Here is a 16,171-nt window from a genome sequence, read left to right on the forward strand (position 1 = left end):
TTCTGGAAGGAATATAAAACCTCCTGCTTCAGGACTGAAGCCAATCTCTAACTATTAGGAGTTAGGATGGCATTCATAGAAGGCAGATTACCCACTGCTGCCTACTGTGCAGTTTCTTGCACCTTCCCCTGAGGCTGCTGGTGTTGGCCACTGGCAGAGACAGGATACTGGGCGAGATGGATAATGGGTCTAATCCAGTCTGGGAATTCCCACGTTCTTATGTTATGTCGGCATTTAGAATATCCTTAATGCCCCTGCTTAGACTTGTATACAGCAAATTACTGAGCTTCTTTGCAGCATTGTACTTTTAACAATGGGAAATCATGTCCTATAGGCTTCAGCAGGATTCAAAACAGAGCTGATTTAGCTCCATGAGTGATGTATACACAGCGGCACAATAAACCCTCTTGTACAGTGAAAGCAATCCAAGAAGGAAAATCCCAAAGAAATTATACCTGTTGGTTAATGGTATATCGGCCTGATTCTGCTATCTTCACAATGCTTTTGGCAAACTCTATTTCTGTGAAAGGGAAGAACAGGTTAGTGTCTAGATCTTCAGTGGCAGGGGGATGTCTCCCAAGAACAGAGGTATTGCTCAGCCAGTATGTGAATGAGCATCATCCTAAAGGAGGTTTTAGGACTAGAAGAATTTATAGCCTGGCCTTTTCTGCTAAGAAATGATTCTGCATTTTAATATCTGGTTCAGACCCAAGTTAGAAGAGCAACCTTTTACCTGTTCCTTGTTAGCTTATTTGAAACCACTACTGCCTGCAGTAACCCCCCTGCTGGTTCTGCAGAGAAACACCAAGCTATGAGAGTACAAGGTCTTAAAGCTGGCCCTAGTTCACCCTTGTGCAATGAGAGAATTTGGTACCATAAATGGAAGCAGTGGAGATATTATGGATTCCACTAACAGGACTCACCATAATTCAGGCGTTTATCAATCAAGCTCAGCAGTTCTTTGACATATTTACACCACGTTTTAGCATATTCAAGTGCTGCATCAACACCACCTTCGCATTTTATCAGCATCTCATCAGCCTCTTCAACTGCAAAAATAAATCCAGATTCAGAAGGGCTTCAGAGGATAGGCAGAGGCTCCCCCAGGGTGAATCTCTCTGATATTTTGGCTTGTGCCATCTTCACATAACAACAGTTCATAGAAGAGATCTTTCATGGAACAACAATGCCTGCGCTGTGCAGGAGGTCGGACTAGATGATCAGAATGGTCCCTTCTGACCTTAGTATCTATGAATCTATGAACAAGGCTATACAAGCCTATTTCACAGCAATCTCCAATCTCACACCAACTCCCCAGCACAGCCATATGAGTTTTAGGCAATTTAGATGCATTTGGTCCCCATAAAACGTTTTTAAAATAGAACTTTTATTAAGTTTATTTTTTATAAATTAGAAGCCAGGACCCATTGTGTGATGATAATGGGAGTGACGAATTGCAGTTATGCTCCCTCTCTGTTCCTTGAGGATGCTGAGACAGACTCACAGCACTGAAGACAGCAATTCTGACAGAATTTCAAGCCAAAAGTCATCACCACACAGATTAGAAAATGGCTTCTCTTCAATGTAAGATTCTCATGAGGGGAGACATGGTTTTATATGGGACTTTATGATGCCAGTGATGAATACAGAACTGATGAGTCTATGAAAAGTGAGCAACAACAGCATTTCAAATACAGTAACTGATTTTTATTATTGGGAAAATATTTATTGTACTAAAAAATTGACAGGCAGGTATAGAAATATAGAGAATTAATGTCTCAGTGCTCAAAAGTTAAAGTCAGCGTACAAAGGTAGGCTGTTAGTGGGATAACAGGTGAAAACGTGTAAACAAGGGGCTCAGAGGGGGTATGATGGGTGTTCACCCCACACTTGCCTGGAAAGGGTTAATATAGATTGAGACTAGGGCTAATTAACCCCACAGGCCACAGCTGAGGGGAATCAGGTGGCTAAGTAATCCCCTGACTGCATGAAGTAGCCCATATGAGGAAGAAGGAGCAGGGTTGGGATAAAGACAAGTAGCCCACAGTTACTCCCTGGGAGTAGGCAGTTAGGAGGCCAGTAAACTTAGAGAAAGGGAAGGTAAGAAGGAGAAGGTTCAGGAAAAGGTAGCAAGGTCTATGAGGGAATAGACTTTAGCTGCTGAGCTAGAACCCACAGAAGAGGGTGGGCCTGGTTCCCCTACCAGCCACTGAGGGAGGGGCAGTGAAAGGGAAGACTACCTGAGGCTGCTGGTGAGAAGGGACTTTGATACACAAGCTTGAAAGGGACTGGTGGAGGGCTGATTCATGAAGAGGCAACTCCTGGAGCAAGAGAGAGGCTGCAGACCAGCCAGAGGGAATGGAGAGATGATTTGCAAGTGCAGAAAGGGGTGTTGGCCTTACAGAGCTAATCCCCAGAGTTTCCAAGAGGAGGTGCTGTCCTGGTGGTGAGTAGAGCACCTCATCTCATGGGTTTATAGGCAGCAATATGAATACTGAGCTTTAGAGCCCCAAATGGACACACATGACTATATTAATCTCTGCTGGAATCTGCTATGGCCATATAAGGTAATGGTAACTAGGGGACATCTGAATTGTACATTCTCGTTCATAGGCGGGGAGCAAGAGCTAATGACAGAATGGATCAACTATTCTTGAGTCATCTACATATTTTACTTTGCTTCTCTTAAATTACCTGTGATGTTCATCTGCACCTGCCCCTCCAAATTGCTTTTGCTCTTGTAGAAATTTTCATCCACCTATGGGGGAAAAAAAAAAAATTATCCAGATGTTTAGAGAAATTAACTAAGAGCTGGTCTTAGAGTCATCTTCTTCTTTCCTGGGGCGCTTTATGTAGTGAGGAAGGTGGCCAAAGACTTGACAGAGGGCTAGTGGCATAATATAAAACTCCACAATTTACAGGAATGTGGGAACTGTGACAGGGTGTGTATACCCTGCACTGGGACTGCAGGGGTTAATTCCTCTCTTTAGGCTGAGGAGGCCACCCCCCCTTGCCCCTGCTGGGCATGTGCAGGCCAGGCATAAAAGGGAGCACCCCAATTCATTTGGGGCTTCCTGTTGGAGAGGAAGGAGGTGTTCTGCAGACTCCTGTTGAAGAACTACCAGCAGGTCATGATGCAGAGGCCAGCCAGATGGCAGTGACCCCCACCCCTCTGACCTCCTACGCTCCAGATGCCACAGAGGAGAAGAGACTGGGGGAGCCCTGAGACTCTAAGCCGCAGAGAAGTGGGTAGGAAGTAACCCAGGGAGGTGGCTGGAGACCCAGAGACTAGCTCAGCGTGTTTCGGCTGGATCCCTGCCGAGCTAGTGGTGGGCAACCCTGCCACCGACTGGGCCCTGGGTTGGGACCCGGTGGAGAGGGAGGGCCCAGGTCTCCCTATCCTGGCCGCCGCCCACCCTGGAGTGGTGGCCTGGCTCACCACCCCTACCGATTGCGAGGGCTGCTCTACTAATTCGGGTAGCTAGGCCGCACAGCCCTGATTGCAAGGGCAGGTAGAGGGAGTAATGTGGCCTAACAACCAAAGTCAAAGATCCAGAGAGGTTGTGCAGAGTTGCCCATGGGCCTATAACAATCCATGGCCCATCCCAAAAGGGATGGGGTGTGTATGATCCGTGACAGGGACAAATAAGCTTCTAACACTGTTGGCTCTGGAGAAAAGCCTGAAAACATAACATGAGTGCAGCCTAAAGACTCAAAATCTGAAGGCAAATAAAAAGAACCCCAAGCCTATTTTCAAAAATCTCATGGTTTTTCATAGATTTGTAGAAATTGGGGCTAGAAGGGAACATTAGATCTAGTCTGACCCTCTACATGTCCTTAAATTTCACTAAGGACAATTTGCGTTGACTAAAGCAATTTTGAGCTTTTAAGCAAATCTCATGACTTTTGCTGCCTGACTCATGATTTTTGAACACTTTGGGTTGATAGTATTGCCATCTTGTCCAACTTTTTGCATAGCATAGGTCCTAGAACTTTACCCAGTGTTTCCTGGCATGGAGGAAATAACTTTTCCTTAATCAGCAAGAGTGAATCCAAACTGCATGCATCTGAAAATTCCATGGAGTATTTGTTCTTTAGCCCCCAAAATAAAATTAGCCTGGCTTCTCACTTTCTATTCTATATAAGTTCTTCTAACACAGAGGTTGCAGGTTGCCTACCAATCAGGGTAATCTGCTGGTGGGCTGGGAGATAGTTTGTTTACATCGACAATCCGCAGGCACAGCCCCCCGCAGGTCCCAGTGGCCGGGAACAGTGAACCGCAGTCACTGGGAGCTGCGGGTGGCCATGTCTGCAGACGGTCAATGTAAACAAACTGTCTTGTGGCCTGCCAACAGATTACTCTGACGGGCCGCAGGTTGCCCACCACTGTTCTAACACCATCACTGTATCTGTGCACCTAGCATCTCTTTCTCTCCTTTGGTAAGAATTCTAACCAAAAAACAACTTCATTTTCCTTGCTAGAATAAATGTTACTTAATCTCTATTGAAAAGGGTTCTCTTCTTTTCACTTACTAGAAGCATCTCGCTCTCTGGGATCAAGTCTGTGGTGTCTGTGTCATCAATGAATATGTCAACTGTCCTGTAATGTAAATAAACTGATTAAATAATAAAGACTTAAAGCTATTGGAAGCTACAAAATGCAGGACTAGAACCATGGCAGTTAATTTATTGCTGAGGCCATCTCTTCTGGGGTCTAAAAGGCAGAATATGACTAGGAGAGAGGTCAATCTATAACCAGCTGAAGTAAAAAAAAATCTGGAATAATAATAAATTATTATTAACCAGAAATGATCATTGTAGCCTTTAGCAGAGTTAGGGGATCCATGTCTCAGCTGAAGGTAGTTATTAGAAAGAGATGCCCAAATTCTGCTCTGTTAAACCCATTTAACCTCAATTACTTCCTTGGGTTTTGTGGATGTAACAGACCAAGCTTATGGAGCATACACAAAGGAGGGTTTATAGTGCAACTATAGCTATTGCATACCCAGCTGAAGCCAGTGGTGGGTGTCTGCCTATCCCAGAGTTAACTAGAGCAACAGAACAAACATACCCAGCAGAATGAGCTCTCTCTCCACCTCCTATCTGTTTGATTTTTAATGGAACTGTTGCTCTTATAATACCCCCCATTTAATATGCTACAAAGCAACTGTGATTATCTAAATAAACCCTTCTCTGCCATTTTATCTGCTTTTATTTCATGTGAGTTTCTTTCTTTTACAAATTAAATAACTTTATTGGAGATGGTACACTGTAGTGGGCAAACATAAAACACTTGAGAGAAGACAGACATGTCCTTCAGTGTTTGATTATATAATATATGGCCAAGTGTGGAATTTACACTAGTGAGCACTGACTCACACAAGTAGCCCCATTCACTTCAAGTGATCACCATCACAAGAGAGGATTCCACAATCTCGCTCAGAATGTGTGTGGATTAAGGTTGAAAGACAAAATCTTCAGAGCAGAGATTGTCATTAGCTCTGGACAGCACCTAGCACAATGGGACCCTGAATCAGGTTGGCCTCTAGGTGCTACTACGATATATATATTAAATGACTACAACAACAATGGGCCAGACTCTGCTGTCGCTGGTGTAAATCCAGAGCTCCCTGAAAACATCCTCTCTCTTGTAAGATGCTGCAAAGTTCAGAAGAAAGGAAGGTGATTGACTAGCTTAGGAAGCCTGGAAGATAATAAAGAAAATCCAAAGTATAGGCAGAAAATCTCTAACCTAGAGAAAAAGAAGCAGGAAGAGGACTCTGATGATTTTTCTAAACATGAAAAGGGTATTAATAGGCAATGGAGGTAATGAGTCACAAATAAAATACACACTGAATGTGCAAACACTGTAAAAGAAGGAAAGGGAAAAAGCAGATATGAATGGTTAAAGCCCCATGGAACCAGACCCATCCTGTTTGTGTACATACGCATTTCCAAGCGAGATTTCTAAGGCATCCAGACTCCGGAAAATCTCACTGAACCGCTTCTTGTTTTCAGACCCTCTCACTTCATGGTTGAGACCTGGAGGTTAGTAGGAAAGAGAAATAGTTTTGCTAATTAATCCCAATGGGCTTGATCCAATGTCCACCGAAGTCACTGGGAGCCTTGTGCATTGCAGTGAGCTTTGGATCAGGTCCGATATACAGAGAATGGTGAGGAAAGTAGCAAACCATGGTGGGCTAACAGGAGGGTAATAATGGGAGGCCACAGATGGGAGTAGATAAAACTGTGGGAAAACCAGACATTTTCCAAGGCTGCTGGGTGACCGAGCCTCTTGGAAACAAGAAGCCAGATCCAGAGCCCACTAATGTAAATAGGAGTCTTTCCACCAGCTCCATTGGGCGAGGGAACAGGCCCAAGATCAGAGAGGTAAATTAGCAGGAACTCTTTCGAGAACAGGCTCTGAACTGAAATAGCAGAAGCACTGCGTATCAGTGCTAATGTGCATTGGAGTGCTGCATGTGAGACGTTTGCACATAGTACCTGTCTGCATGACACTTGGATCAAGTTAGTAATTGGCCTCTACTTTGGAGCTCGAGTCTTGTGTATCAGTTAGTGGTGCATATTATTCGTAATGTGCATTGGCAGAGCTGAGTGTGTATGTAGCACTGCAGATTGGGATCAAGATGCATGGGCAGGGCTGAGTTGTGGAAGTTGTCCATTGCTTGAACAACACATGCTATCCTGTGTTGCAATGTGTTGTGTGTAGTAACCATTTCTCAATACCATACATGCTTATTTCTGGTGATACTCTAGCTGCTGAAATATTATATCTGCTTTATTTCATGACAAGCATTCATAACACAGCAATAAATTCCTTCCACTAATCTTCCAAAGGCCTGAGTAAATTGCACAAACACAAGGGTGGTGCATATGTGTTTTATGCAGGATGTACAGTAGGCAAATTTTGCTTCCTATTCAGATACATTCAGTTAGGACTATGGACAGAAACTAGACTTGTCCTACTGCAGAAAAGCAAGGGCATTTTTTAAAATAGAGAACTAGGCATATTTGGTATAAACAGAAGTGAACTTCACTCTTTTATTTTTTTGGTCCCTCTGACATTCCAGGAAACAGGATGTGGTTGACCTAAATCAAGAGTTGCTTCACTTGTAGCTGAGAGGTGCAGTCAGTGAGCAAGCACTTGCAAATGTCACTTAATGGTGCTTGATGGAAAAGTCAGCGTCTTTTCTTGTTAATCTGACTACAGTACAGCTGGTCTGTGTCACAGCTGAAATATGCAGATTTTCAAGTCAGGTTTTTATTAGAAGGTTGGCTTCTCTGGCAGCTCCTCAGTGAGGAGTGGACTGTGGAACTCATACACAGCCCACATAGTAAGATCCATTGCACAGCCACACTGCCCCTGGGGAGTCCAGGGAGTGGGGAATTCTGCCTATCTGAACTCCCCAGTGTGCAGGAGGAAGGGACCTACTGTTATGCCCCTCAAGAGGTGCTGTATACTCCCCACTGCAAACCAGCCTTTTTCCTCAGGCTGATACAAAAGGAGATGGGAGGGGGGGTCATGTCCTGTTCCTTTCCTCTCACCCTTTAAGGTGGCCTGTGCCTGCAAGATCATAGATAGAGTACACCTATTCTCACAGACTTTCTTTAAATTTGAAGCAGAATTGTCTGGCAGGAAGTGAGGAGGCTGTGAAGGGTCTGGACAGAAGCTTTAGGTGAAACAGAGCAGCTTTAGAGATAATCTTGCTTCCATATTCTAAGAAAGCTGCTGGGTCAGGTGAAAGTGACTCTGTGTCTGTCACGTTGTGTCAGAGGCCAACTCATTTTAAAAAAGCATCATTAAGAGTAAAGGAAAAAGGCCAATGTAGCCCACCCCAAGCCTATCCATTTGATGGGCCATGGAACAGCCTGGGTTAAAGGAGCATGGCCAGCTTCCATGCTGCAACGAAGTTTAGCACAGTGCAGGCACCTCTTCTATGCAATGGAGCACAAAGATGGGAACGTTTATACCTTATTTGCCTTTGCTGAGCAAGAAACTGAGATTAATGGTGACATCATTCTTCAAAAGTCTGAGCATTTCATCCCAACAAAAAATGTAACCCAGGAGTGGGTCTGCTTTTACCGAAGGCCAGGAGGAAGAGTAGAGGTCATTTGGACTTGCCTGCCAGCCTCATGAGAGAAATTAGAGCTGATTAAAATTACCATTGATGCTAATACACCATTGTCAATTGTATCCTATTGCTTGCCCAGTTACCTCTCAGTGATCCCACATCCAGCCTGTGACTTCCATGTCACGAGAGAGGAACTCTCCAAAGGTGAAAAGTCTGATCACCTATAGCAAACCTATTGTGGCCCTGCAAGTACAGTTGGGTTACATGTTGGCAAGGATACATGACTAACACCAGGGCCTCCCATAAAATGCCAGGAGTGAGCCCGCATATCAATAAGTGGCCCCAACAGGGAGCAGGACCTAAAATGCAAGGTAGAATCATGTTACTCTTGCAGAATGACCAGAAAGACACAACCCAAAGAAGAAAAGGAGTACTTGTGGCACCTTAGAGACTAACAAATTTATTAGAGCATAAGCTTTCGTGAGCTACAGCTCACTTCATCGGACTAATAAATTTGTTAGTCTCTAAGGTGCCACAAGTACTCCTTTTCTTTTTGCGAATACAGACTAACACGGCTGCTACTCTGAAACCCAAAGAAGAAAAGGAGTACTTGTGGCACCTTAGAGACTAACAAATTTATTTGAGCATAAGCTTTCGTGAGCTACAGCTCATTTCATCGGATGCATTGCGAATACAGACTAACATGGCTGCTACTCTGAAACAACCCAAAGAGTCTAATTTACACTGCTTCATCTGTCCCACCTTGGGAATTGTGAACTAGACCACTGCAAAGAGAAGGGGCAGATCTATCTCGCAGTCATTGACTGTTTTTTTGTTTGTTTGGTTTTTTTGTTTTTGTTTTTTAGATTTGTAGAAATTCTGCTCCTCACTAGACCCAGAATTCAATTGGTCATAAGAGCATAAGAATGGCAATACTGAGTCAGAACAACAGTCCATCTAGCCCTGTATTCTGTCTTCTGACAGTGACCAATGCCAGCTACTTCAGAGGGTGAGAACAGAACAGGGCAATTTTATCAAGTGATCCATCCAATATCATCCAGTCATCATTTCTACAGTCAGAGGTTTAGGGACACCCAGAGCAAGGGGTTGTATCCAGGACCATCTTGACTAATTGATAGAGCTATCCTCCATCAACTTATCTAGTTCATTTCTGAATCCAGTTATACTTTTGGCCTTAACAATATCCCCTGGCAATGAATTCCACAGGTTGACTGTGTGTCATGTGAAGAACTACTTCCTTATGTTTGCTTTAAACCTGCTGCCTATTAATTTAATTGGGTGACCCCTAGTTCATGTGGTATGTGAAAGTGAATAAGTGTTCTTTACCCTTTCTCCACATGAGTTTATAGACCCATATCATATCTGCCCCTCAGTTCACAGAATCATAGAATATCAGGGTTGGAAGGGACCTTAGGAGGTCATCTAGTCCAACCCCCTGCTCAAAGCAGGACCAATCCCCAATTTTTGCCCCAGATCCCTAAATGGCCCCCTCAAGGATTGAACTCACAATCCTGAGTTTAGCAGGCCAATGCTCGTCTCTTTTCAAGCTGAACAGTCCATTTTTTAATTTCTTCATATGGATGCTGTCATATGCCTAATCATTGTTGTTGCCCTTTTCTGTACTTTCCAATTCTAATAATCTTTCTGCGATGGAGTGACCTGAACTGCATGCAGTATTCAAGATGTGGGTGTACCACAGATTTATCCATTTCCTAATGTTTCCTAAAATTGTTAGCTTTTTCTTTTGTATGCTGCACATCGAGCAGATGTTTTTCAGAGAATTATCCATGATGATTCCAGGATCTTTCCATGACTGGTAATAACTAATTTAGACTCCATTTTGTATACTCTACTGGGATTGTTTTCTAGTGTGCCTTACTTTGCATTTATAAACACTGGTTTCAGAGTAGCAGCCGTGTTAGTCTGTATTCGCAAAAAGAAAAGCAGTACTTGTGGCACCTTAGAGACTAACAAATTTATTAGAGCATAAGCTTTCGTGAGCTACAGCTCATTTCATCGGATGCATTTGGTGGAAAATCCACCAAATGCATCCGATGAAGTAAGCTGTAGCTCACGAAAGCTTATGCTCAAATAAATTTGTTAGTCTCTAAGGTGCCACAAGTACTGCTTTTCTTTTTAATTATAAACACTGAATTTCATCTGCCATTTTCTTGCCCAGTCACCCAGTTATGAGATCCCCTTGTATCTCATACCTTGCAGTCTGTTTAAGATTTAACTATCTTGAGTAATTTTGTATAGTCTACAAACTTTGCCACCTCACTGTTTAACCCTTTTTCTACATTGAGTATGCTGAACAGCACTGATCCCAGTACAGATCCTTGGAGGACCCCACTATTTACCTTTCAATTGAGCAAATTGACCGTTTATGCCTAACCTTTGTTTCCTATCTTTTAACCTGCTAATGAGCCGAGAGGACCTTCCCTCTTATCCCATGACTGTCTATTCTGCTTGAGAGCCTTTGGTGACCGGACCTCATCAAAGGCTTTCTCAAAGTCCAAGTACACTATATCCAATGGTTTCAGAGTAGCAACCGTGTTAGTCTGTGTCCGCAAAAAGAAAAGGAGGAGGACTTGTGGCACCTTAGAGACTAACACATTTATTTGAGCATAAGCTTTCGTGAGCTACAGCTCACTTCATCGGATGCATTCGGTAGAAAATACTGTCTTTTCCACTGTTACAGAGCCATCACCAGCAGCGGGGGGGGGGAGGAGGAGGAAAACCAGTTGACTGGTTGACTGCTTCTTGTTGACTGCTGGAAATAGCCTACCTTGCTTGTCACCATGAAAGGTTTTCCTCTCCCCCCCCCCCGCTGCTGGTGATGGCTCGTCTTAAGTGATCACTCTCCTTACAGTGTGCATGATAAAACCCATTGTTTCATGTTCTCTGTGTGTGTATATAAATCTCCTCACTGTATTTTCCACCAAATGCATCTGATGAAGTGAGCTGTAGCTCACGAAAGCTTATGCTCAAATAAATTTGTTAGTCTCTAAGGTGCCACAAGTACTCCTTTTCTGAGACGTTCAAGGCGTCACAGAGTCAGCTGCAGATATTGTAATAGAACCCAGGAGTTCTAACTCCCCACCTCCTGCTGCGATCATTAAACCCTATCTCTTTCCAAAACTATTTGGGCCAGGCTTTCAGTTGCATGGAATGACACTGGGTCACTGGCTAATGTTGAATCAAATACTCATGACAGACTTGGCATTTCCAGCCTGTTTCCCATCAGGCAGAGCTGCTCCTCTCTAGTAAAAGCATCACACACACACCCCTCACCCTCAAATCACAACAATCAGCAATACTAGCATGTTATACCACAAAGAACATTTTTTTTTACCCTAAAGATCACTTCATACTATTTATGGTCAAAAAGTCCCTACAGGCTCAAAATGCTGCTGAAATCTTTAATGGTGGAAATTGAGCACGTGTGCAATAGCCTGTTTGCTAAATAAAAATAAAGTAATTGTTCCACTCTTTTCTCTCTCTCTCCAATTAGCACAGCTTTGTCTCCCGGAATGGGAAGTCACCTGGAGTGTTGTTTGGTAAACAAAGCTGGCTTTTTTTTTAGTTAGAAAAAAGCATGTGAAATCTTGAACTGGTTATTTCTGCACTTTTGAGAATAGGAAAATGCCATGTGGCCTGAGGATGTTTATGGTTGAGGAAGAGACTCTTAAAAATAGGGGTTATAACAAAAAAATGTTTAAAGAACCTCAACCCAGAAGAACGGCACTGTGTACTGCAGGAGACACATCCACATTCTCAGAGAGAACACTGGAGCCTGTGACTCCTGGTAGTGGAGACTCTGCATTCTTTTCTCTTATAAGAGTTTAGCTTGCACTTCAAAGTAACCCACAGCTGCATCTGGAGGAAAGAAAGAGCTGTAGTAAAGCACATGGAACAGGCCAGATCTTCATGAAAAGGCAAAGACACAGGAACGTTAGTTTACCATTGAGCTACCACAGCCTGCTAGGCATTTCAAACTGACACAGTAGATGGCCCCTATCTCATAGAGCTTACATTATAAACCATTCACAAGGTTATTTCAAATGCCAACACATACCACTTGGTTCAGGATCTCCCATGACTGGGTCTTCTGTGTTTTGGTCTGAAAGCAGCAGGGTCCCAGTTTACCCAGCTCTGGATTGCAGCCAAGTTGAGTAAAACACCAATCCTTGACCAATTCTGATGTTATCGGGTTAGCCAGAGAGTCCATATGAGTTGTATGCTAAGGGAATTGACAGAGAAGCCCTGGTCTAAGTGCAGCCGCTTTAACCAATCTACTTCCTGCAGACACATTTCCGTGTAAGGAAACTGTGCGCAGTGTACATTTGTTTGATCGTTCAATTTTCATACATTCAGATCTGCCTGCAAACAACAAAGAAGGGCACATTTTACAACTCTATTGGCTTCAGTGCCTACAGCAGCACAAACTCTCACAGCTAACCTTCACTCTCACCCCAGGAAAACATAACCCACAATTCCAAACTCCTGGGGTATATGAGTCTGTTTGTGCACATTTATGTGGGAATATGTGACTGGTGCTTCTAGGGATGCTAGGTTTTCCCATATTTATAAAATATATTGCCATAGATGCACAGAGAATGTGGCTATTGGTTTAAAAGACTCTTCTTAAAATATTTCAGTAGAGCACCATGTAGCCGCACTTATTCCAGAATAATATATTCAGTCATACCAAGAGAAGAGGGATTGGTCTGGGACAGTGGAAGAATAGTAGAAATTGACCAAAACCCCACACTTTATCTGAAACTCTTGTTCCATGCTTTGGTGGTTTGGACAAACTGGAACTGAGACACTCCCCCCGGCCCACCCCTCAAGATTTTGGTTTTTCAAAACCCAAACCTGACCAAGGTTTTTCGAAGTTGAGCTCTGGTTTCCCAGCTCACCTCCAATATGACACAAATGCTCCTTGCTTGAGTCAGTATTTGTTAGGGAACATTTACACTGCAAGCTGGGGGTATAATTCCCAGCTCAAAGAGACATACCCACACTAACTTCAGTTGAGCTAGCACACTAAAAATAGTGTAGTCACTATGGCTCAAGTGGCAGGAGGGGCTACCCACCCCAAGTACGTATCTGTCCAAGATGCTAGGCATGTACTTGGAGGAGCTAGCCTCTCCTGCTGCTCATAGCACTTCAGCCATACTCGGTTTTTAGCATACTTGCTCAATTGGAGCTAGTGTGGATATGTCTCCTCGAGTTCAGAGTGTAATTCCCAGCTCAAAGTGTAGACATACCCTAAGACCCATGAGGAGGTTTCTCAGATTGAAACCATCTTGAAGCATCTAAACTTTGCTTGAAGTCTTTACATCAGGATTGGATGTCTTCTTAATAGATATGCTCTAGATCATTAGCAAGCTATTGGGCTTAATGCAGGAATCACTGGGTGGAATTTTATGGCCTATGTGATGAGGAGGTCCCTTCTGGTCTTAAAACCTATGAATCTCATCTTCAATGTAGAAACACTTATTTGTTTGAAAACCAGTGATACAGGAAATGTAAGACACATTTATTCAAAAACTATGGATTTATCTACATAAAGTGAGTTGTGAACTCTAGGTTTCACTTTACAGTCGAGAATAAACTTCAGTGGCTTCCCCTGCAATTACTGATCATAATATAAAGTGTTTTAACAGAAATTCTTATTATAAAAGTCAGGTGAACCAGTCTCATGGCGTAACCATAGGTCTCTCATGCTCGGCAATGAAACAATTTTCTTTCATTGACTCACAAATAATTAGTTATAAAAGACACAGTTGTTTGCTCTATACAACCAGAGAAAGGCTCTTACCTATAATTTCAGCCTCTGTCAGGTGCCACAGATCACAAACCCAGGTCTGCAGAGTTGGTGAGTGATAGCCATACCTTCACACCACTGCAAGGTTGGACAAGAGAACTGCAGCTAATATTTCACAACCAGAGGCTATCTCTGCTGACTCAGTTGGGTCAGATGACAGCAGACTTACTGGACACCACTTAATTTTACAGCTTCCTGTTCCTGCACCATCTTTTGTCTGAGCAACTAGTCTTAGCCCTGTTGCTGCCCTGACCTCCTGGAGAACAAACTCCTGCTACCCAAACCAGTCTTCTGACCTGGCTGTACACTATCCTGCCATGCCCAAACCTGGATCTGCCTGCTACCTACACTAACCAGACTGCTCCTGCACCATGTGTATGCACTCTTTACCCTCCTCCCACCAACTAATGGTCCTGGCTGCTGAACTTGCTTCACCATGGACTATGAAACTACCCCTCCATGATCTTTCAACAAGGCCTGGCTGCTGCCAACCATGTGCATCAACACGTGATCAGCAGCCCTGACCTCAAACCCCACGGCTCTGCTTGCTCACAGCAGGCCATGACAGCATCCCAGGTTCAAATGTGTTTGAATCACAATAATAAATACTCTGTTTTTTAGCTTTCATCATGAATATGAATTGATAGCTGAATCTCAGAACTCTGGGGTTGTCAGACTAGGGAAATTAAGGGACTTATTTCCTGCTCCCATGAGTAATACATGCTAGAACCAATCGCTTCTCCACTTTCCACAGTAGGCAGGATATATGCCACATGTGTGATGAGGTAACCAGACCCAATGATGAAGTTCAGAGCAGCTCACTTATTTCTATTAATGTGGCTGTTTCTGGGTGGGTATAAAAGGGCATCCTGCAGCTATAAGCATGAACGTTATTGGTTGAGAGCTTTAGGGTAAGTGGTGTTGACAAATTTCTGTGGTTTAAAATGCAGAACTGTGGACACAAAACATTTCATTTCCTTTAACTCATCAACCTTCTTCCTTGTTCTGACTCAATATTGTGATCTCTCTCTCATTGGGTTGACTCTTCCAGACCAATACAGTAACTAAATTCCTGGGTGGGAAGCCTGATCCAGAGTCATTGTGACAATGTACAATGCTGGTTGGAAAAGCAGCTGTTGCAGGCACTCCAAAAATTTTTGTGGCTTGTGATTCACAGAGGCCATAAGAAGCATGATTTCCCTTTCACCCCTCTCTGCCAATTGCTATGGAAATACAGTCTGTTAGAATTCTCACACCAGCTGCATTATTGTTCCTGTGGCAGCCTCTTAACCACAAGTACAGAACCTTGTCTCTCCCACCACATATATTACCCACAGAGAGTCAGGATTACAGCATTGCTGGAGGATTTATGAGAGTTAAGGCTGCGGCAGCATTTCCATCCTAAACACCTACCTTTTATAAACATCTAACCTAAAAAGAAAATTACTTTTTGGGTTGAAATTTTTCAGTCTTATGTGAACATTCTGTGTTCATTATTATACAGGTACAGAAATGTCTGTCATATTCCTTTGGGGTTTGGGATTGTTTGTATACTGGTAATAAAAAAAAAATCTAGGTGACATTATGGGTCTGAATCTCCTCACACGCACATTGGAGATACTGTATTGACTTCAGAGGCATTTCTCCTGGTTTACATCAGTGCAAACGGCAGAAGGAGGAACAGTATGAAAAGCCAGGTTACAAGTTATGGAAGGACTTGGCTGGATACATGTGTGTTGCTGCTCACCAGCTGCTTAAGCATCATCTGCACAAGATAGGCCTAAACCTCAACATTTGTATTTAGAAACCTTCAGCATCTAGGGTGTTTGAACTGGGGCTCTGGTCCACCTCTAATTTAAATAGCTATTTGCGGGGGTGGTTAATTCATTAAATGAAGCAGTCACAATGAAATCTCCCTCTGCTCAAAAACTTAACCAGAACTAGGTCTCACGGGCACCTTCTATCACTAATGCCAGCACTCCCTTTGGCTCCACCCCATCTGCTTGTATCAGTCAAACATGAAACATCTCCAGACGTGAAACACAGGATGGAAAGCTTTCCCTGTTTCCCCACATGTACCCTCATACCCAGATGCCTCACTGAGCCTCACACTCCTGCAGTTCTCCTATGAAAGAAGGGCCTAAATGGCAACTTTGTGTGCAGATCAAGGTCTACAAAGCTTGGAGGTGCTAAGAGCCGCAGAGGAGATAAAGGCCCATCTCTA

General features: G+C 43.4%; 1 protein-coding gene across 4 annotated transcripts in view; it reads right to left on the minus strand.

Moving 5' to 3' along the window:
- The window catches only part of LOC119845999 (GEM interacting protein), a 33,670-nt gene extending 19,606 nt beyond the window's left edge, over positions 1 to 14,064 (minus strand). Inside the window, exons 1-7 of one of the 4 annotated variants that reach the window (XM_043506970.1) lie at positions 13,942 to 14,064; positions 12,193 to 12,357; positions 5,949 to 6,042; positions 4,534 to 4,600; positions 2,695 to 2,758; positions 924 to 1,049; positions 456 to 520 (exon numbers count right to left, since the gene is read on the minus strand). In XM_043506970.1, the coding sequence (XP_043362905.1) occupies positions 456 to 520; positions 924 to 1,049; positions 2,695 to 2,758; positions 4,534 to 4,600; positions 5,949 to 6,042; positions 12,193 to 12,214 (438 nt within the window). In that variant the 5' untranslated portion in view covers positions 12,215 to 12,357; positions 13,942 to 14,064. Of the gene's footprint in view, positions 1 to 455; positions 521 to 923; positions 1,050 to 2,694; positions 2,759 to 4,533; positions 4,601 to 5,948; positions 6,043 to 12,192; positions 12,490 to 13,941 lie in introns of those variants that run through there. The other 3 variants (XM_043506971.1, XM_038379057.2, XM_043506969.1) reach the window with 3 other exon arrangements.
- Positions 14,065 to 16,171: the final 2,107 nt, after the last annotated feature.

This window comes from Dermochelys coriacea, chromosome 20 (assembly GCF_009764565.3).
Source record: "Dermochelys coriacea isolate rDerCor1 chromosome 20, rDerCor1.pri.v4, whole genome shotgun sequence".
Lineage (NCBI taxonomy): Eukaryota > Metazoa > Chordata > Testudines > Dermochelyidae > Dermochelys > Dermochelys coriacea.